General features: G+C 39.4%; 1 protein-coding gene across 2 annotated transcripts in view; it reads left to right on the top strand.

The window, feature by feature from the left end:
* The window catches only part of TC2N (tandem C2 domains, nuclear), a 43861-nt gene extending 26575 nt beyond the window's left edge, over positions 1 to 17286 (top strand). For both annotated transcript variants that reach the window (XM_042438752.1, XM_042438743.1), the window contains 9 exons: positions 219 to 398; positions 1489 to 1580; positions 3602 to 3677; positions 5527 to 5627; positions 7476 to 7592; positions 8421 to 8612; positions 10053 to 10167; positions 12466 to 12665; positions 16600 to 17286. In XM_042438752.1, coding sequence (XP_042294686.1) covers positions 219 to 398; positions 1489 to 1580; positions 3602 to 3677; positions 5527 to 5627; positions 7476 to 7592; positions 8421 to 8612; positions 10053 to 10167; positions 12466 to 12665; positions 16600 to 16713 — 1187 coding nt within the window. In that variant the 3' untranslated portion in view covers positions 16714 to 17286. The remainder of the gene's footprint in view (positions 1 to 218; positions 399 to 1488; positions 1581 to 3601; positions 3678 to 5526; positions 5628 to 7475; positions 7593 to 8420; positions 8613 to 10052; positions 10168 to 12465; positions 12666 to 16599) is intronic.
* The last annotated feature ends 4328 nt before the right edge of the window (positions 17287 to 21614 follow it).

Here is a 21614-nt window from a genome sequence, read left to right as displayed (position 1 = left end):
GTTTCATATAAACACTCAGTGGAAGCATTCAAATCCAGGAAACCCTTTTATTTTTACAGGACTGTTTTTCAATACTGCTGCTGACCTTTACACAGACATGCAACCAAGGAAAAAGAAACATTTGCTTTTTGACTCTGTATGGTGACCTTCTGCCACACACATTACACAATATTTTAGTGGATGTTCAATTGTCTAATAATATAAATAATTTTTCACAGGTACTGTAATTACATCTTTTGGTGACCGAAAAACAGAACTTTCTGGTGCATACCAGCAGAGACCTCTTGTTGATGTGGTCTATAACCCGTTTTATATACACCAGCAGCCACCACCTCTTTCCCCAGAGTTGGCTCGATGCCGCCTAGAGAAATTGGACAGTAGGAGACTGTATGGGTCAGGTAAAAAAATACGCTGCAGTGCTACATAGTATTTTGCAATCTCTCTTCCCTGTCTGTAGGTGAAATAAATTGATAATGAGACTTTATGGTCCAGAATACAGTGCTAATTTTGGATGTGAATGAGCTAGCTTCAGAATCCCTGTGCAGCCTTTTGGAGCCTCTCTTTCTCAACTTTATTATAACCATGTGGTTGTGATGATGCAGCTTGGAGGTTTTGTACATGAAGTGACATAGTAAGAATTGCAAAACATACAGTTACACTAGAAAGCTAGAACAGTAGTTGACAGTTATTGAAGTTTGTTTTATATTTATGTACATCACAATGAGGGTGCTTTATACAGAATAACTCATAGATAAATGAGTGAATAATAAAATAGGGGCAGAAATAAATGTTGCTCATCAATTGCAACCATTTGCATTGGAATCTGGTTGTGACCTTTTGCAGACAAAATTGGTCTACACTAAAGGAAACAAAATAAACAGGCACAAATGAAAAAGTGTAAAGAAGAAAGAGATTCATCTGTGCAATTAGGCACAGTGAAGTGGATCCCTTGGGTAGCAGATTTGGAGTGTTAGGAAAGGTCAACAGATACTAATTTAATGTTGTTGTTACTGTATTTTTACTCAGTCTGGGTTTCTGCCAGATTATGAAGCCTCTATGAAACAACACATAAGAATTGTAACATAGATGCCACAAGATTCTGCAAATAGTTCATTTTGCATGAGGAGAATTAACTAACATGTTGTTTGAGTAGGCCATAATAAACTCGAAAGAAGTAAAATAATTTTCTTTATAAACACGTATCAGTGGGAAGCAAATGGGAATTGCATCAAAGAACTACCACATGAATTTGTATGGCTTCCATTTATTTTAATGGGACTAGAACAGTGAGACTTCCACCTTAATTGCACCCTATAAATTCTGAGTAATTTTGATCTGCAGTAGAGCCACAGTTCTTTTGTTTCTGAATGTTATCTTTACATTTCTTTGATAACAATCTGAAGTCCACTACATTCTGTTATAAACAGGGTAAGTCTGTGCTGTTCCTGAAATTTCAACAAGGGGTATCTATTCTGTTCCTCTTTTTAGTTTGTGACTTACGGAGCAGCACATTGCCAGGTGCATCCTCTCTAAGCCATTCTATGTTTGATCTTACCAGTCCACCCCACCGCTTTATCCAGGCAAGTTCTTCTCATTTATTTACTTACATTTCCTGACTTTTCTCACAAAGAGCCAGAAAGGCTAAACTCATCCTGAAATGTGTTGTTTTCTTTTCCAACATTCATCTACTGTATATACTTGCCTATATGCTGACCCATGGATAAGTCAACGGCAGATTTTGGAGCCAGAATTATGGATTTTGATGTGACCCATGGATAAGTTGAGGGTAGAATTTAGGGGCATATAACAAAAGATGTAGAGGACAAAGCAAAGGAAAATGATGCCAGAGAACTTAGAAAATTACAGCAGGAATAACTTTAGCTCATCCTAAAGGCTGGATGGATGAGGAGGGAAATACTGTAAATGGTGGCTGTGCGATGTGTGAGGAAGGCAAGTAGGCACAAATGGGAATAGGAAAACACGTGTCAAAAAGGATGAAAAGGCAAAGAAAAGAAAATGGGTGACTATGTAAACAATGATTACAGTCCTTAACTTTAATGTGATCTTTGCTTGGTTTTAACCCACAAAATTTGATAAACATGCACAGATGTCTTATCCGTATCCTTCAAAGCCCGATTCCTCTTGATGCTCAAAAAAGCACCACCACTATTTTCCTGCCCAGGCATTCAAAAAGGTCAGAAGCAGTGTTGTGGTTGAAAGAACAGAATGGGTTGGTGCTTCTTTTAGGTTCTACTGAGACTTTTGCCACTCTATTCACAAAAGGGGATGGTTCCTTTTTTTATATAAGAGCTAAAGAACAGTGGTTACATTGACGCATGGATAAGCTGACACAAGTTTTGGGGGTCAAATATTTGACTAAAATTTCTAGGCTTATATACAGTGTGCCCATGCCATATGCGGGCGCACTATACGCGACTTTCAGCTTACGCTGAAGCTGCGTGACAAAGGAATGAATGGCACACATGCTCTGCCGCACCACAAGCCCGAGCCCCATTAATGGGGCTTGAGCATACACGCTTTGTGCCTTTTGTGGTGTGTGTGTGTGTGTGTGTGTGTGTGTGTGATGGTGATAGTAGTCCTGAATGGATCCCCTGCATAAGATAAGGGTCCACTGTGTGTGTACATACAGTACTACCTAAAATGTTTAAAAGGCCAAATAATTATAATAATTTTGTGTGGCTAATGAATTACTTTATAGTCTCCTTTTAAAGTTCTGCTCTGCTGGTTATAAATGCATTTCATAATTGGCTGTGTTAGGAAAAATTCCAATGATTAGCAAAACATTTGATATGTCAATATTTAACTAGGATAAACATTTTGTCACTAGAAATCATTATGATGTGCACTGGAAAAAGTAAGGATATGTTTTTTTGGTGGGTTTTTCGGGCTATGTGGCCATGTTCTAGCCTGAAAAACCCACAAAAAACCATGGATGCTGGCCATGAAAGCCTTTGACTTCACAAAGTAAGGCTATGTTTTTAATTATAAAACTGACACCCTCTGATCATAACCTGAATGCCTCAACAAATTTTGAAATGCTTAAAAAGTGTAAGTATTGGCCACCTCACTAGTTGGATATCAGGCAGATACTTAAATGTGTTTGAGGAAAGTCTGGAATAGGTTATCAATCATGATTTATATTTACTTTTGTGATGAATGAAATTAATGATACAGGTATATAGACACGCATACATGAAACTTCTTGGGTTTCTTTCCAATTAAATGCCGTTTCTGTCTCAGGGATGCTTAGAAATGATTGGGGAAATTTATGGGAGCACCATGATATGAAACTGAATGCTATTCATGTTGCTATGTAGACTGTACTCCTTTATGTAGTCAATGCTGCTTTGTTCTCACTGACTTCAGTGGAATTTAAACAACTTTATTGTGGCTACATTGTAACCAAACACGTTCGTTCAGAAACGTCTGTCACTTCTTGGTAGCTTTACAGGTGGGAGATAGCCAATCTCTTTCTTGGTAGCTTTACTCCTTTTTCCTTGCCGTTAGGGGAATGGTACACCAGGTGAATTTGAATAGGTTGCCTTAAATCAATGCTTTGGTCTTTTGTTTTTCTTTGTAGAGATATGATTCAGCGTCTAGTGTTCCAAGCAGCACCTCCTCCAGGAAGGGATCACAAGGAAGTAACAGGAGTTTAGGTAATAAACGTTGTTTTCTTGTCTTGTTTTCAGTCTAACAGTAAATTGGACTGTATGAAAATATGTACATTTCATTACTGGAAATAGATAGTGTGTACTAAGGCCATTTGCAAAAACAGTCCTCAGAGGCATACCCCTGTCAATATAAGGTTAGAAGTAATCATATAGACATTTATTTCCAAGAGGGGTTTCAGACCTGCAGAAACCACCTTGGAGTCTTTCCAAGACAGAGACAATTTTACAGAGATTTTTTCAGAGATAACTAGTATGCTTCTTTCATTGCCTTTTTTGGAACTTGTGACCATTCCTACTCTTTTTCAGAATTTCACATAACTGTAATGAGTTTGATGTTTCAGAGCATATATGGATTGTAGTATCAGTTTTGGAATAAGAATGTTGTAGAGAAAGAGTAGGAAAAGTCTGATTCTAAAGTTGAATGTGTTTCTTTATAAAGGCTCTGTACAGATGGGCCCTTTGTGGCGTCATGGCGACATGCTAGGGTTACCTTCGGGTAGCACGTGCACATGCCCCGCAACTCTAGTATGTCGCCATGATGCCATAGCTGCGCGGCACCGTCCAGACAGCATGCACAGCTATGACGTCACTGTTGTGTGGCGTGCAAACAGAGCCGTGTGGCAGCGACGTGCTCATGCTGCCACCAGCTGTTTATGGTGGTGCAAAAAGGAGCCGCTTTTCAGTGCTCCTTTTTTTCTGTGCAACCGAAAAAAAGAGAGGCGGCTCCTGGCCACTTCTTTCTGGTGGTCTGTACTCAGCCAAAGTTCCCAAGGATATGTTCCATCAACATAAGCACTGACTTGATTGCTATCTAAGTCAGTAGTCCCAGCCAAAAATGTGAGAAATTATTTTTTGTTGTTGTTACCTTTCTCACATCTACCTTTCTTTCAACTGGAAGTGTTAGATCTTCTGATAGCATCAAGAATCATGTGGGGAAAGATACAAAGTAGGCTAGAATTTGGTCAGGATTCAAACCCAAGCAGATTTCCTCCCCCTCAAATAAAAAAAAATATACATAGTTTCAACAAGCAGAAACAACACAAGCTGAATTTCTTCCTGAATTTTATTATTGGAAGTAATAAATCTATACAGTATAGCTGAATCATCCTGTGTGTGTGTGTGTGTGTGTGTGTTTTTTAATGGTCAATAAATGAAATGCTATTACAGACTGCCCTTCATATCTGTGGGGGTCCTTTTTGGATATCCCATCCCCACGGATAAGGAAAAGCGTAGGACCTCTAGTCCTGCCATTCTTATGCGGCCACATGCACGTCCACCAATTGAAATCATTGGAGCTTGCCATCCCCAGATGTTTAAATCCAAGAATGGCAAGCCCGTGGCTATCGAGAGACCGCTGTACATGAATTGCTATTCTCCCATATGTGTGAGTCACAAAGAAAAAGAAATGTTGCCTATCTGCAACTGTTTTTCTTTTAGTGGTCATTTGTGAACTCACTCAACCCATCCTTCTCCTTTGTTCACGCCATCATTTTCTCCAGGTCTTCCACTGGCACATGCAGAATGTTAGAGAGTTCTGACAGGGAAAACAGATAGCAACCCATTATGTTGTTAATATAATTTTAAGAAACTTTCCATGGTTTGAATCACAAATAGTTGAAATGTTGACAAAAATATTTCTGGGTACAAAAACATGTATTTCCTTTTAGATAAAGTTACATGATTCCTGGCAGTAGTAGGAGGTAGGTGCGTTATGAATTATAAGTGGAAACACTGAAGTAATGAGACCATTTTTTTAAAAAAATTCACTGTATTGAATAATGATTTTGCAGTCTTTGAGAACAAAGTCTAAAAGAGTTGTTGGTCTTGTCCCCAGATACCATTACATTGTCAAGTGATGAAAGAGAATTTGGCAGACTTAACGTGAAGGTGTGCTATCTTCTTCCTGTGGAACAAATCTGGATCACAATCTTGCGAGTGAGTGTGTCTAGCAAGACTTTAATGACTAATTCTACCATGAGCCTCCCTTTGGTAATGTTAGAGATATCAGGCAGAGAGATTTTACTTATGCCCCAAGGCCCTACTTTTTTCAGAAGACAATAACTACTGTGAGACCAGCAAGGATGCCTCCTGCCTGCAAAAGCCAATGATTAGCAGTTTCCTGATAAACAGGGAAAGACAGCGTCCATTTTTCTTCCCCTGCTTTCACTTTTCCCTACTTTTAACTGCAGAACAGATAGGATTGATTAAAGTGCTACATCTCATTCAAGTAATGTCTCCAAACATTTCAGTAATGTCTGCAAAGTTTGCAGACAGGGGAGAAATAAACCTTACTGTTAAGACTGATAAACCATATAAAAGAGACATATTAAATTTGGTGAAATAAAACAGTTAAATGTATTCATAGTTTTCCCTGCATTTTATAACTACTGTACTTGTGTCAATATCATATTTTGTAGCAGTTTTCATGACATTTTTGTTTTAATTTACCATTATATGTACATTAATCATCTGCACATGTAGCCACACAATCTCCCTCACAGCAAAATTGCTCTTTAAGGATTAGTACTGTGCATAATTTTCTTGGATTAATAACCATTAGATTTAACAGGATTTATTTCTGAGCAGACCTAGGTATGTACGTATTCTATTTGTTCTTTAGTTGTAGTGGAAAATAAAATAGATTAAAATAAATTCATCCAAATGAAAGCACTTCTCCATCTAACCCAGTGCTGCCTCAGTGATAGAGTGCTTTCCCAGCCTTGATAATTGAGATTCCTTTAAATAGAAATAATAGGAACTGAAGTTGGGATAGCATTTCAGCATATCGTTTACATTTCTCTACCACTTAATAGTGAACTCATCACTCTTTAAGCGGTTTACAATCTGTAAGCCAATTGTCCCCAACAACCTGGGTACTCATTTTACCGACCTACAAAAGGATGGAAGGCCGAGTCAACCTTGGAGCCTGGGATCGAACACACAATGTTGTGGCTGCAGTACTGGCATTTAACCACTGTGCCACCAGGGGTTGGGATCTTGTGTGTGCAAACCATCTATTTTATCACTGAGCCAGAGACTTTCCATAAACGTAATCTATAATATTTTCAGTACTTTTGTACCAGTTTATGATTTTAAAAATGACACATTTTATATTGTTATCCATTGATTTAATGCTGACTAGCATGAATCTGTGTTCTGCAACAGTGGCATATAAAACAGTCTTGTGTGTTACCAGCATCTTAGAGATAACTTGTTGGAAATGGTGTGTTCAGCATCCATAATGTTTGCTCTGATAATCTGAATTACCAAAACTGAATCTGAACTTCAGAGTTAATGCAGTTTGGCACTTCTTTAATGTCATGCCTCCATTCTATGGTATCCAGGGATGTGCAGTTTGTTATGGTACAAGAGCTCTCTGACAGACAAAACACAAAACTGCAAACCCCAGAATTCCATAGTGTTATCAAACTGCATTATTTCTGCAGTGCAAATTCAGCCCAAGAGGTATTTTTCAGGTTGCTTCAGATTTTTATAAGGTCAGAGAACTGTATACTACAACAAGAAAGCAGATAATACCAGAATGCCTTTACTATGCATTTGGCCTGCCTCATTCATTGAATTTTATGGAGAATCTAGAAGACTTTACCTTTCATTTGAAACCTTCTTGTTTTTCCTTTCACTTTTTCAGTCATTTTTTCCCTTCTGCATGCATGTGTTTTGATTGTTAGTGTTAGGCTGGTTCCTAACTTATGTAAGAAAAAAATCAGGCAAGCAGTTTGGTTACTAGTAGAATAAAATGAGTTTCAATTTTTAACTTTACAGTGCAAAGATCTGAGTTGGTCTTCTAGCTGTGGTGAAAAACCCCACATTTCCATCAAGGGAGTCCTTACGCTGCCCAAACCAGTTCATTTCAGGTGTTTGGCAAAAGAAGCTTCCAGTGTAAGTTATCCTTACATATTTAACATTTTCAAACATGTTATATTTTAAAATCTCAAAGTTATTCCATATGCATATTATGTTACACCTTGTAGTATTATGGCAAAACATTTTTTTAATAAAATAAAATACCAGGAAACAGAGTAAAAGCAAAGCTGTTCCTGTGCACCGTGATGTGCTCCTTTATCCAGACACCAGAAGTGCAGTGACTTCACCCGGTCTGGCTGGGGATAGATAGAGGAAGAAGAGGAGAACCACGTCCACACACATCACAGGACTGCCAGAATATTGGAACTGCTGCGGAATGAAACAATTGCACCAGAAGCAATAGCTGAACAACTGCAATATTGGAACCCTTAATGGTTTTTTCCTGTCAGTGAAAAGATGTGATCCAATAACAGTGGAAATGCAATGCATTTCATGATGTCATGTGATAAGGAAAGATCAAACACAGAACTAAGCCAGTGCAATCATGCAACAACTCTATAGTTTGGTAAAGTTCAAGGAAACAACCTGCAAGGGAAAGGGGGTGGGGAGAGAGGAAGGGGAAAAATGAAGCTCAGCAGCAGCTATGTCCTGACACAATGAAGGTCTGCTCAGCTGTTCTTTTTCTTCCTTAGTGGTTAGGCAAGTGGCTTTTGGAAAACTGGAGGAAAGAGCTTTCAGTAGCCACTGGGTCCAAGCATGGTGGAGGTGCATTCCCTGAGAAGAAGAGGTTCTTAGCAATACGTTGAGCCCCTGGTTGCTCCTCTTCGCTCCCTCCCATATGCTAGAATTACAATTTAATGTTTGGATAGTTTATTTTTGTAATGGATTATTATTTCCTTCTAGGACATAGAATTTATGGAAACCTTTGTGTTTGCTATTAAATTGCAACTCCTGCAGACTGCAAAATTAGTGCTCAAAGTACAAGCTCAGATTCCCAGGAAGAAAACCATAGGAGAATGCATTTTGCCACTGCGAGAGCTCAGTTCACAAGAAATTGAGTACTGGTTGATGATTACACCTCCTTCCAAAACTTCAGTAAGTTAATGTATTTGAGGTAGCTTTAGACGTTGTCTGGATTTGATATCATGTAGTGTATGTCTGTGTTGTTCCTAGGATCCTGAAAATCTCTTTCACTGCATAAACCATTGTCATAGTCTCAAAAATCCACATTATGTCTTTCTGTGAGAGGAAGAGAAGCTAATGTACATGCTATTCTTGCCAGAGGAAGAGGATGAGGCATCCTTTGGCAATTCTCCTTTTCTTTTGTCAGCCTCTAACACACCTCTGTCATACTGAATGGGTTTTAAAAGGTGTAGGGGTAGACAGAAGCAGAGAAAATGTCCTCCCCTTTCTCCCCATGGAACCATCCCTATAGTACAGGGTGGGAATAGTATGGTCCTCCAAATGTTGCTGAACTACATCTCCCAACATTCCTCACATTTGGATATGCTTTCAAGTAACACACCTTGAACTTACTTTTCTAATTTTTTTAAACATCTGTAAACCCCACAGAATAACATGATACTAAAATAGAACTGTTGTCCTGACATACTGTAGTTCTACATATAATAATCATACAGCAATTATTTTATATGGAATAGTATTCCCTGTACGTATTGTAATTTTTCAGTTCTTCTCATATTCGTTAAATTTGGGAAGTAAAAGTTCTGCACATTGTAGTCAACAGCTGGCTGCTAAGAGTTCTAGGAAAACACTGAAGCTGTGACTAGTTTATAGCCTGTATGAAATCTGAAACTGGTACAGCTGCAATTTCCAGAGGCAATAAACAGTTTTGTAACCTGTGCTTGCCTATGTTTATGATACAGAAGAAAATACCTTTCTCAGCATCTAAAAAACAGGTAGGCATGCAGTCATGAGGGTGTATACAAGCATTCCTATGGAACTGGTTTAGGGGTATATTCACTCTAATTGAGAATGGGTAGGTTTTAATTATGGTGCTGTTTTAGGATTTTGCATGTGGAAGTCATGTTGCTTCTTTGTTTTCTAAGCTCCAATGCAAAACAAGCAAAAGAACAATGAAATTAATTCCACAAATTCAAGGCTGTTCATTTCTCTGCTAACAGCAGTGAACCATTCTGTGTGGCAAGCTGCTTTTAAAACAAATGGGAGCTTTCAAAACAGCTTGTGATATGGCATAAAGGAGTCTTACTATCTAAAGAGAGGAATGCTTGACCCTTTGCATGAATTTATGTGGATCTTAGTCTTCATTCCTACATATTTGGGCAGATTTGATGCTTTTATACCCAGAATATGCAAAATGCTAACTCAGTAATTAGACTAAAAAACAGGGAGGTTTATTCTATGACTACACTCTCATTCTTTCTATGACAAGAAAGAAACAAATGAGCTTAGATCATGTGATTTAACAACTGTATAATAAAACTTTTTATTTCTGATTTGTGAAAACTGGCCCAGAAACAAATAGAACATATCTTTGCTCTCTCATCTGTATAGGTGTGCCCTGCAGAATTGAAAATAGGCACCTGTTTTCAAGCAGTAAACAGCCGGATCCAGTTGCAAATTCTTGAAGCCCAGAACCTTCCAAGCTCATCCACACCACTGTCATCAAGTAAGATTAGGCCTTTTTGTTATTTTCTAAATATTTTGGAGGAAGGTAGAGTAGATCTTCAGTAGTTTAGTCATTAACAGTGTTTAACATCTGCCGTATAGAGCAGGGGTAGGCAACCTGCGGCCCGCGGGCCAGATGCGGCCCGGCGAGGCCTTGGGACCCGCCCCAGCCCGGCCCTGCCGCCAATTGCCACCAGGGCCTTTGGCCTCTTGCATGCAGGGACAAGGGGGGCAATTGTCTATAGACGCTTCAGAAACATGCATTTATATTAAAAAAAATTTAAAAATCAGCAAATTTTTTTGCGTGTCCTCCACTTTTTTTAAAAAAAGTGTCCACCATTTGAAAATGTTGTCCTACATTTGTCCCGGTTTATTTATTTATTTAAATTTTCAAAAAAATATTTATTTATTGGCTTCGGCCCCCCAGTTGTCTGAGGGACAGCAACCCGGCCCCCGGCTCAAAAAGGTTGCCTACCCCTGGTATAGAGTGCTGGTTTAAAATTTTCGTTCTGCTGCTAGTCTTAATTCCAGTGGCTATCTTGCTGTATTATGTTTCAGTTATTGTGAAGTCATGTTGTTGTAAATGTAAGTTGCTCTCATTTTTCAATTCAACTCCAGAATTATTAATAGCGTTGTGTAAGAATATCTGTACGTTGTTTCCAACTTATGGCAACCCTATCCTGGGGTTATTTTGGCAAAATTTGTTCAGAAGAGGGATTCCTTTTGCCTTCCTTTGAGGCTGAGAGAGTGAATTGCCCATGGTCACCAAGTTGGTTTCTGAGTCCAACTGGAGATTGGAACCCTGTTCTCCAGAGTCATAGTCCAGTGCTCAAACCATTATACTACATTGGCTCAAATATCTATATACTGAGGTCCATCTGTACTTCTGAAACATATGAAATTATTACAAAGGAACCAGTTATACACTTCCTGTGGTGCCTCTCTTGCTCCCACCAGCATCTATATTCTGTTACTTTCTAGTACACATTGAAATGACCAAATACTGAGAGCCAGGATAAGGCATAATTTTCAGTTGCACTTACCAAGGCCCTGTCCAGACCAGCCTGGGGGCAGAGTCGGGACATAGCGTCCTGACAATGCATGCCCGACTCCGCCCCCCCCAGGCGTGCTAATGCTGTGTGCCGCTCCAGATGGTGTACGGTGTCATAACTCACCTTCAGCACTGTGTCCAGATGATGCAGTGCCGAAGGGGCGCCATATAGCTGTGCCACCACGGTTATGGCACCCTTTTGTGGGTGCAAAGAGGAGCTGCTTTTTGCGCCCTCGGAAGGCCTGATCGGGGCTGCAGTGTGAGATTGCTGCAGCCCCAATCTGACTGAAGAAGGGGCAGCCCCTTAGTTTTCTGGGGAAGAGTAAGCAAGGGAAGGCTTTGTGGAAAGCAGAAAAAAACTGTCTTCCTCTAGTAAACTGTGGTTGTGGAGAAAGGTTTATCTGTTTATTTTGTCAACTCTGTGAGTGGCTATCATTTACATGGGGAGAGGGGAAGTGTTGCCCTCAAAATGCTATTTGATTGAATGACCCTTGATTTCCTCACTACAGGTTATACTAACTAGGACTGATAAAGGTTTTAATCCAGCACATTTTTCTCATCCTTGATTTATATCAATATGGTGTGTTTTTTAGTGTTGTCTGCTAACGTAAAACAGTGAAATCACAGGGAACTCCTTTATATTGGGTTAAACTCCTTGTACTTCTAATCCTAGTATTCTGTAGTCTGGCTTGCAGTACATTTCCAGGGTTTCAATCAGGATTTTTTCAAGTCCATCTTTGAGAAATGCAGTGCTCTATGGTGGTCTCCTCTCTACATCAGGTACTAACTAGGGCTAACCCTGCTTAGCTTTTGAAATCAGATAAGACATGAGGGTGTTCAGAACTGTATGTGGCATTATGGTAGTGCTCAAATCAACTCTTCCTACCTCTTGATAGTGGTCATAGAATCTAATTCCCACAGAGAGATAAGATGCTTCCCTTAACAGAGATCTCTGCAATGTTACACCTTTCCAACTCTGCTTGTCACAGTGAAAAACATTATATATTTAAGAACATTTTATATCATTTTCATCTTTAAAAAGTCAAATCAGTTTACCATAAGAACAAATATTTTCAAATCTGTTAAATCTATTAATAAAAATAATAAAATTAAAATGTAAAATAATTTATATTTATAGTGGTTAGTTTTAACAGGTATTATCATACATTTCTGTACTTGCTGATTTTCAAACTGAACATGGGGAAAATGTTTTTCAAGTAATTTCATGTCTAATTTCTTCCATGCTAGATTTTTTTGTAAAGGTTTCCATGCTTAGTGTGGAAGGACTTGTTGATAAAAAAAAGACCCGACTACTAAAATCTACAAATGGACAAGTGAAATGGGGAGAAACTATGCTTTTTCCAGTGAGCCAGAATGAACATGGGATAAACTTTCTTATCAAACTCTACAGCAGGAGCTCAGTGAGAAGAAAACACTTCGTTGGACAGGTTAGTTTATTTTCCCCACCTACCCAAAAGAGCTGGTTGTGGCACACAGGAGGGGAAGTAGTATTGAGGTAGCTTCAGATTCCCTCAGCTGCAGTCTTTTGTGGGCCAAATTATGTTCCTTAACACTGGGTTCGGACCAAAGTACCTAGTGGACCTTTTCCACCCAGTGCTTTGGCTAGGGATCTGGATTGCTCTCTTCCCGGGTAGGTAAGAGGGAGAAGGAGCAAAGTACTGGTAGTGCTTGTAAAAACTGACTAACAGAGCAGGTGGGTTTGCTTCATTACCTTATTCTTTACCTGGAGGAGGAGGAGTAAACCTAGGAAGGAAAGCACCAATGTCTTCAATTAGTGATGAAATATTATCTCCAGTATTGGTTCTGATCAGGGAACAAGGCTCTAATTATGAATTTGCATTCAACTCCTTATGGTGTGTTATGAAACAGTAACATTACAACTGTTTCTAAATATAATGAAATTTCTGTTGCAGATGAAAATATATAATAATCTGTGGCACAAAAACTCTCATGTATACTTCATACAATACTGTAGCATTTTGGTACTCTTAACATTTAAATTCTCTGTATAGGCAAAACAAATAAATATGTATGTGGAAAAAATGTCTTACTCTTGTTCCTAATTCCACTAGCTCAAACATTCCTCCTTGCTCCAGTCCATTTTCCCATGGGCTTTCTGTAGCCTATGCCACATCTCCACCCTGACTGCAAATGCTTGCAAATTGTAGTCTCTATATATTCTACTTGTCTGCCCCCTCCTGTTTTCACTTATATTACTGCACTGTTGGAAATTTGTACTGTTCCTGAAGAAAGGGGAGAGATGACAAGTGATGTGGCATGTAGGAGCACCACTGGGATTCACTCTCCTCTCTCTGTTAAGCTAATAAGTTTGTTAAACCTTAAAGCTAAACACTATCCCTGGCCATGTGTAAGCTACTGAGTCAAACAGGCTAGATTGTTAGAAGATTTGTTAAGATTCCTAAGATGAAACATCTTCTGTGCATCTAGTTTTGATTTTTAACACCTGTATCTGTTTACATGCTGTCATTACAACTGTGTAGGAAGAAATGCTTATATTGCTATTTCAGGTAAGTACGGCAAAACTGTATTTTCAAATATTCCTTTCTATGGTAGGTCAGGACTCCCATGTAAGAGCCCATGAGAGAACAGTATTGTCTTCTTCCAGTTCAGTTAATAAAACACTCTGTTGTTGAAATTGAATATGGAACAAATTGAAAATTATTATTTTTGTTAAATTTAATTGTTAATTTCAGTTGTTAAATGTTTGTTATTCATTTCTTAACTTTACTTATTGTACTCAGTGTAAAAAAAATGTAGTGATTTAAAAAAAACACCATTTTTGCAGGTTCTTGTAATAAGAGTGAAGGTATCTTTTTTATTGCAGATTGTTGAAATCTCATTTTGTCTTTCTCCCTTCCTGTTACCTACTGCAACAGCGTTGCTACCTTCTGAGAAATTATATTTCTTAGTATAATTTTGAAGAAAATTAATGGACTTTTTAATATGTCATTGCAAGAGGATAATCTGCACTTGTGACAGAATAAAGGAGCAACAGAATATATATGTAATGTAATGATGTATGCATAGTCTATATGATTATCCTTCTTTTTTTTAATAACAAAAATCGGCCCAGAAAAGCAGGTTTGACTTTTTACATGGGTCAGTACTAGAATAGGGACTAAGTGCAAATGCAGTGACAAGAGGCAGAGGTGAGAAGCCCCTCTTGGTGTGCCAGGACATGGAAGCAGTGCTCCGACCCCATTACCCCCTCTTGCCCAAACCAGAGAGAGAAAAGCAGCCCTCCCTGTTTTAGCACAGGCTGAATTCCTCCTCACTGAGCTGTCTTTTGACTGACTTCTGTGTTATCTGGATTAAGCTTCAGTTTGTTCACCCTCATCTTGTTCATTACTGATGATAAACACTGCTTTAGTACAGAAACAGCTTCCTTGGAATTAGAATCATAGAGTTGGAAGAGACCACAAGGGCCATCCAGTCCAACCCTCTACCATGCAGGAACTCTCAATCAAAGCCATCCAGATCACCATCCAGTCTCTGTTCAATGACTTCCAAGGAGGGAGACTCCACCACTCTCCGAGGGAGTGTGTTCCACTGTTGAACAGTCCTTACTGTCAGGAAGTTCCTCCTAATGTTGAGGTGGAATCATCTCTTTTCCTGTAGCTTGCATCCATTGTTCTGGGTCCTGTTCTCTGGAGCAGCAGAAAACAAACTAGCTCCCTCAATATGACATCCCTTCAAATATTTAAATAGGGCTATCATATCACCTCTTAACCTTCTCTTCTCCAGGCTAAACATACCCAGCTCCCTAAGTCGTTCCTCATAGGGCATGGTTTCCAGGCCCTTCACCATTTTAGTCACCCTCCTTCTATTCTACTTCTGTTGGTGCAGCCTAAAATCGCATTGGCCTTTTAAGCTGCCGCATCGCACTGTTGACTCATGTTCAACTTGTGGTCTACTAGGACTCCTACATCCCTTTCACATGTAGTCTCGTTCAGTCAGGTGTCCCCCATCCTATATCTATGCATTTCATTTTTCTGCCCTAAGTGCAGTACATTACATTTCTCCGTGTTGGATTTCATTTTGTTAACTTTGGCCCAGCTCTCTAGCCTATTCAGGTCATTCTGAACTTTGAGCCTGTCCTTTGGGGTATTAGCTACTCCTCCTAATTTGGTGTCATCTGCAAATTTGATAAGCATGCCCCTAATACTGTTGTCCAAGTCATTAATAAAGATGTTGAATAGCACTGGGCCCAGGACACAACCCTGTGGGACCCCACTGGTCACTTCTTTCCTAAATGAAGAGGAGCCCCTTTCCTGGACAGAGCAATCTCATGACACTGCGCCCCGACTCCGCCTAGAGGCCGGCCTTTTGGGATGGTCTGTATAGGGCCTAAGCAGTGGAAGTAAATGTGAAACAGAGAAGAATGCCATCCTATCATCAGACCTTTCAGATGCAGCCCGTAATGACAAACAGGCTGCCAGTACTGCATGACATTCCCCTTAGCGCTGGGTATTATGTCACTTCCATTGTCAGTATTTTGCACAAATACCAAGCTGTCAAACTTAGACACAGCAACATGCAAGAAGTAAATGGTAAAGCTTGTAAAAACATAGTTGTAAGTTTGCTTATTATCAATGGTACAGTCATAAATCTTAGAACAAACTCCAGAGCAATGAGCAAGCAAAACAGTAAATGAATATATAAATATTTGTAAAGCATCTTTTTTTCACTTATTGACACTGAAGGTATCTTTGACACTGTATAAACGAAAAGCCTGATTATTCAGATCACACGTGCAATCTTTGACTACAAATAATGACTCATCCTTCCGCTGGACATGCTTCAGAATGCAACAGGAGGTGTTCTTATCTGATGCAAACTTGTATAATGTTACATTGATCCACAGCACCGGATTAATTCTGTAATTATTGTGTCTGAGAGACAGGATGATGTTTCAGTAGTGGAAATATTTAATTTTAAAAAACCTGAAAGTGCCAAAGAAGATCACAGTCAAGATTTATGTTTGTTTGGTTTAAAAAAACAAACCAGTTATTGTTGTGCTCAAGGCAATCCCCATTTATGGCAATCCTCTCGTAGGATTTCTTGACACGATTTATTCAGAGGGGGTTTGCCATTGACTTTTTCTGAGGCCGAGAGAGGGTGAATTGCCCAATACCACTGAATGGCTTTCCATGGCTGGAAAGGGATTTGAATTGAGTCCTAGGCCATCATTGAAACAACATTTTTTGGTATCCTTTCTGTTCTGTGTTCTAAGTTTGAACTGATGTACTTATTTTGTTTATGCAACTTCAAAATAAACATTGAATATGGTTTGTGATATGTTTCTTGTAACAATTCCCTCATATTTGTTTCTTTGTGCAGGTCTGGCTAAGCAGTAACAGCAACAGTGTTGAAGCTGCCGATCAGTGGCAAGACACAATTGCCAATCCAGAGAAGGTTGTGGTCAAATGGCATAACATCAGTTCAGCATGCTGATCCCATGGGCAGTTATGTTGGTTGTGATCTGGACTTTAACCAAAAGACTTTTACACATATTTAAAACAAAGAGCCATTAGTTAAAAGAAAAAGAAAACAAATGTACACTTGGACTCTGCACAGTTCCACTTCTGAAGAGCAAAATGTTGTGTCGAAAAAAATTGACAAAGGGAAAAGTCTTAGAAATGTTCATGGAATTCAGAGACCACTTTTGTTAGTGGTCTGACTAACTGCCTGGCTTTTGTTGTCTATGAAGATTACATATAGATTTTTTATATATATTTATGCTCATCTTGTGCTGGGGGACCTGGGATGCTTGTATATTTATGTTCATTTTAGAAGGAAGTTAATATTCTCAGATTTAACTCAGCTCTCATTTGGATGGACATTTCTCCAGAAAGACTTTCCTCACTTTATCATTTGAAAACAGTGCCTTAGCTACCATTTTATTTCTGTAGCTTTACCACTATGGCCTTGGTAGCGCTACCCTCACAGTGAGCAACAGAGTTAAGGCAGACAGGAGGGAAGTAGTGTTTTATTTTTTAAAATCTTGAAATAAACTTGAAGAATGTATGCTTGTCGTGATTGATGTTGCATTTAAAGGGAGAGGGGAAGACTGGGAGTGGCGACTCTTGCCATGTTGAGGTAATTTACCACCAGCTGCACCATTTTTTCAAAGGTGAAATGTGAAGTCACCATTCTTACTCATATTTAGGGTTCAACACACCATTGTGAGCCCTTTCCACATGACCAGTCACTTCCCAAAGCCCTGATGAAAGAAGTCTTATCCTGCCACCAGAAGGACACTGTGGAAGTTTAGCCTCTCTAAGAAGGGTGTTGTTCCAGAGCCTGGAAGCAGCCATCCAGAAGGCCTCTTTTGTGTTCCCACAAGTTATACCTATGAGGATGGTGAGAAAATCCTCTAAAGATCTCAACACCCAGGCAGGTTCATACTGGAGAATACTGTCCTTCAGCTAAACAGAGTTGTATAAACCCTTTATAGATCCTAACCAGTAGCTGTGGAGACAAACCGAAAGCTAGTGGAACTCTTGTAACAAGGAAGTCACATTCCTTGAAACTAGCCCTGATCAGTAGCCTGTCCACAGCTCTTTTGATCAGTGTGATATATGCCATCCTATGCCAGCAATTCCCTTCTATACTACACTGGACAAACAAGACAGTCTCTATACAAGAGAATAAATGGACACAATTTGGAAATTAGACATGACAATAACCAAAAAACAGTTGCAGAACATTTCAACCCCCTTGGACATACAGTAGAGGAACTAGAGGTCACAATACTTGAACAAGGAAAGTGCAAAGTAAGACTAGAAAGAGACAAGGCTGAATTGACTTATATTCACAAATTCTAATACATTGGCAGAGGTATGAACAAAGACAGTGGCTTCATGGCACACTACATATGTTGATGCAAGAATTGCAAGAATTAGTATTCTTGCTCCTGTATATGTAACAAAAGGCATCTTCTCAGAGAAGGTTTTGAAACTGAACTAAGAAAACAGACTTGGTAAACAGATTTATTGCTTTCCCACATCAGTACCAAGTGGCCACTGTAAAGATCTGAAAGATCCATATCACATTACCCTTAGAAAATTAAGGATAAAACTCATTATTTATATATTTTTTTAATTCTATTACATCCCATCCCACTCCCAGAACTATGAATATATGCTTTAAATCCTAAGGCCAGGATATCACTGTATTGCACCTGAAGAAGTGGATTTATAATGAAAGATGCTAAAACGAAAATCAGTCTTAAAGGTGCTGCTACATTCCTTCTTTTCCCCTTTTCCTCCCTTCCTCCTTTTTAGGCTTATGTACTTCCTGTAATAATAAAACATCCTCACCCATTTTGTAAATTGTTTCGATATAGTTTAGCTAAAGTTTGGCTATATAGTTTGGCTGCAAATTCCAAACAACTTACAATTAAAAGAGATTATGTTTCAATTATTTAACACTTGCCATTGTATTCTTTTAGTTACTTAATTTTAATTTCTTAAGAAATAATACATCATTGTAAGAAAAAGGCTGTATGCTAGTCTCTTCCAAACTAGCACTACCGCCAGCTCCCTAAAGAGATGTTCCATTTTGGACTTCCTTGCCAAGAGCAGTCCATTTCTGAGACTGAACTCTTCCTTCCCTCACCTCTTTACCCAATATAATTGTTTAAAATATTTTTAGGCTATGATAAATGTGAGCCAACAGCTAAATTGCTGCAAGTCTTTACATTTAGATAGAATCACCATCATTATCCAATCATTACTAGATTATAAATGCATACCTTCCTTTTTAGAGAGAAATATATCAGAATGTCACAAGAGTAAAGTTTGTTGTCTAGCAAACTGTCCAAATTAGCAAAGCAACTTGAAGAAGGATTCGGGGAAAGTTTATTACTGCAGCAGAAATAAGATACTGTACACATTTTGGAAATCCAAAGCGAGGCAAAGGAACAGTTTTCAGAGCCCCATTACATACACTGCGAGACTTGTTTTTCTAGATTTGGCATAGCTGAAAGCATGCTCAAAGAGTAAGAATTTCCATTAGCAGGAACCTTTTTGTGTTGTTTAAATCAGGATGTGTCACTTTAAGCAAGGTACTTTTAATTAGCAATTATAAACCAGAAAGGAAGCTCCCTTTCTCATCTATACGTTAAAATAACACAGGACAGAGGCAAGGGTGCCAGGCCATCTATATCTTAATGATTCTCTCCCTTCCAAATAATGGAGATTCAGGGCTCATGAGTCCAGCTTGGAAATATGGAATTTATTAACTTAAAAGAGTGAGGGTTTCATTATTATTTTTGTCACAATCAGCATTCTTGAACCATATGAGTGGCTTGACAAACCAGCTCACTTTAGTTTTCTCTTCTGCTTTTGTTTTCTTGGGTCTCCTCACTCTGCAACTTCTTTTGAAGCTTCTCTTTGCAATTTGGCTCTTCAGTTGATATAATGGAATAAATCCAGCTTTCAGTTATGGATTCAATTGATAATCTAAATCTCAGCATGATGAAACCATAATAATAATAATAATAATAATAAAATTTATTTGTATCCCGCCCCTCTGGGAACAATCGGGGCGGCTAACAAAGTTAAAAATACAAAACATATAAAATCCCTGGTACCCTCCCCTCCTTAAAAATGTATTAAATTCAATGCAATATTTAAAAAACAGAACAAAAAACAACAAACAAACAAGTTAAAAACTGACCAGAAGGTCAACAACATCATACCAACAAGCAATCAGTGGGAGCAGCAGTATCTTTCCCAGACGTTTTTCTAAGGTCGGGTTCTCTATTCTGGGAAGGCCTGCCGGAAGAGATCTGTCTTAACAGCCTTTTTAAAGTTGTCTAAGGATGTAAGTAGACGGATCTCATCTGGCAGACCGTTCCACAGTCTGGGGGCGACAATGGAAAATGCCCTCTGGGAGGTAGCCGAGAGTCTAGATTTTTGTAGCTGAAGTAGGCCTCTCCCAGAGGAGCGGAGTGCGTGGGGAGGATTGTAGGGGAGAAGGCAGTCCCGAAGATAGTTTGGACCCAAGCCATTTAGGGCTTTAAAGGTGATAACCAACACCTTGTACTGGGTCTGGAAGCTAATGGGCAGCCAGTGGAGGGACTTTAGAACCGGGGTAATATGGTCCCTCCTGGATGTTCCAGAAATTACTCTGGCTGCCATATTCTGTACTAGTTGCAGTTTCCTTACCAAGCACGAGGGTAGCCCCATGTAGAGCGCATTACAGAAGTCTAGACGTGAGGTTACCAGCGCATGCACAACAGTCTCAAGATCTCTTACTTCCAGAAAAGGGCGCAGCTGGCATATCAGCCGAAGCTGATAACAGACGCTCCAGACTGTCACATTTACCTGGTTCGACATCAGGAGCGACGAGTCAAGGAGCACCCCCAGACTGCAAACACAGTCCTTGACGGAGAGTGTGACCCCGTCCAGGACCAGAGGTTGCAACCCAGTTCTTTGTTTCGGGGCCGCTACCTTTAGCACTTCCGTTTTGTCTGGATTCAGCCTCAATCTGCTTTTCCTCATCCAGCCCATTACTGCCCGAAGACATTTATTGAGAGAGGAGACGCCATCAGAATTCAAGGCCGATGAACGAGACATGGAGAAATAGATTTGGGTGCCATTGGCATACTGATAACACCCAGCTCCATAACTCCAAATGATATCACCCAGCGGCTTCATATAGATGTTAAATAACATCGGGGACAGAATAGCACCCTGTGGGACATCACAGGTGAGCTCCCTTTTACTGGAGCAACTGTCCCCAAGCAGCACCCTCTGGGATCTACCCGAGAGAAAGGAACGGAACCACTGCAATGCAGTGCCTCCAATTCCCAGCCCCCTCAGAGTAGATAAGAGTAGAATCGAAAAGTTTTATATGTTAATATTAACAATACAAGAAAAATAACTACCAGTCGGTAAAGGTAAAGGTAGTTCCTTGACATAAATGTCTAGTCGTGACCGACTGTAACAGTTGTTACAAAACATTTTTTTTTAAAAGGAAAGTAATGTAAAGTCGCCCCTGCATATCCACAGATTCTTTATCCGAGGATTCACGTGGCTTGAAATTTTTTTATAAAATATATAAATTCCCAAAAGCAAACCTTGATTTGGCCATTCTATGCAAGGGACACCATTATGCTATGCCATTGTATTTAATGGGACTTGAGCATCCACAGATTTTGGTATCCATGGATGTGGGTGTTTGTGGGTGTCCTGGAACCAAACCCCAGCGGATACCAAAGACCCACTGTAAAGCAATTGAACAACTGCCACTGCAGTTGTTATATAAGACAGACAATGAATCATAACTGTCTTGCTTTCTCAATTAAAAGCGCTAGGCTTAGCGATAGGCATTTGTGCGAGTTGTGC

This window comes from Sceloporus undulatus, chromosome 1 (assembly GCF_019175285.1).
Source record: "Sceloporus undulatus isolate JIND9_A2432 ecotype Alabama chromosome 1, SceUnd_v1.1, whole genome shotgun sequence".
Taxonomy (NCBI): domain Eukaryota; kingdom Metazoa; phylum Chordata; class Lepidosauria; order Squamata; family Phrynosomatidae; genus Sceloporus; species Sceloporus undulatus.
The sequence above is the reverse complement of the archived record's forward strand: the minus strand, read 5'-3'. Positions and strand labels throughout refer to the sequence as shown.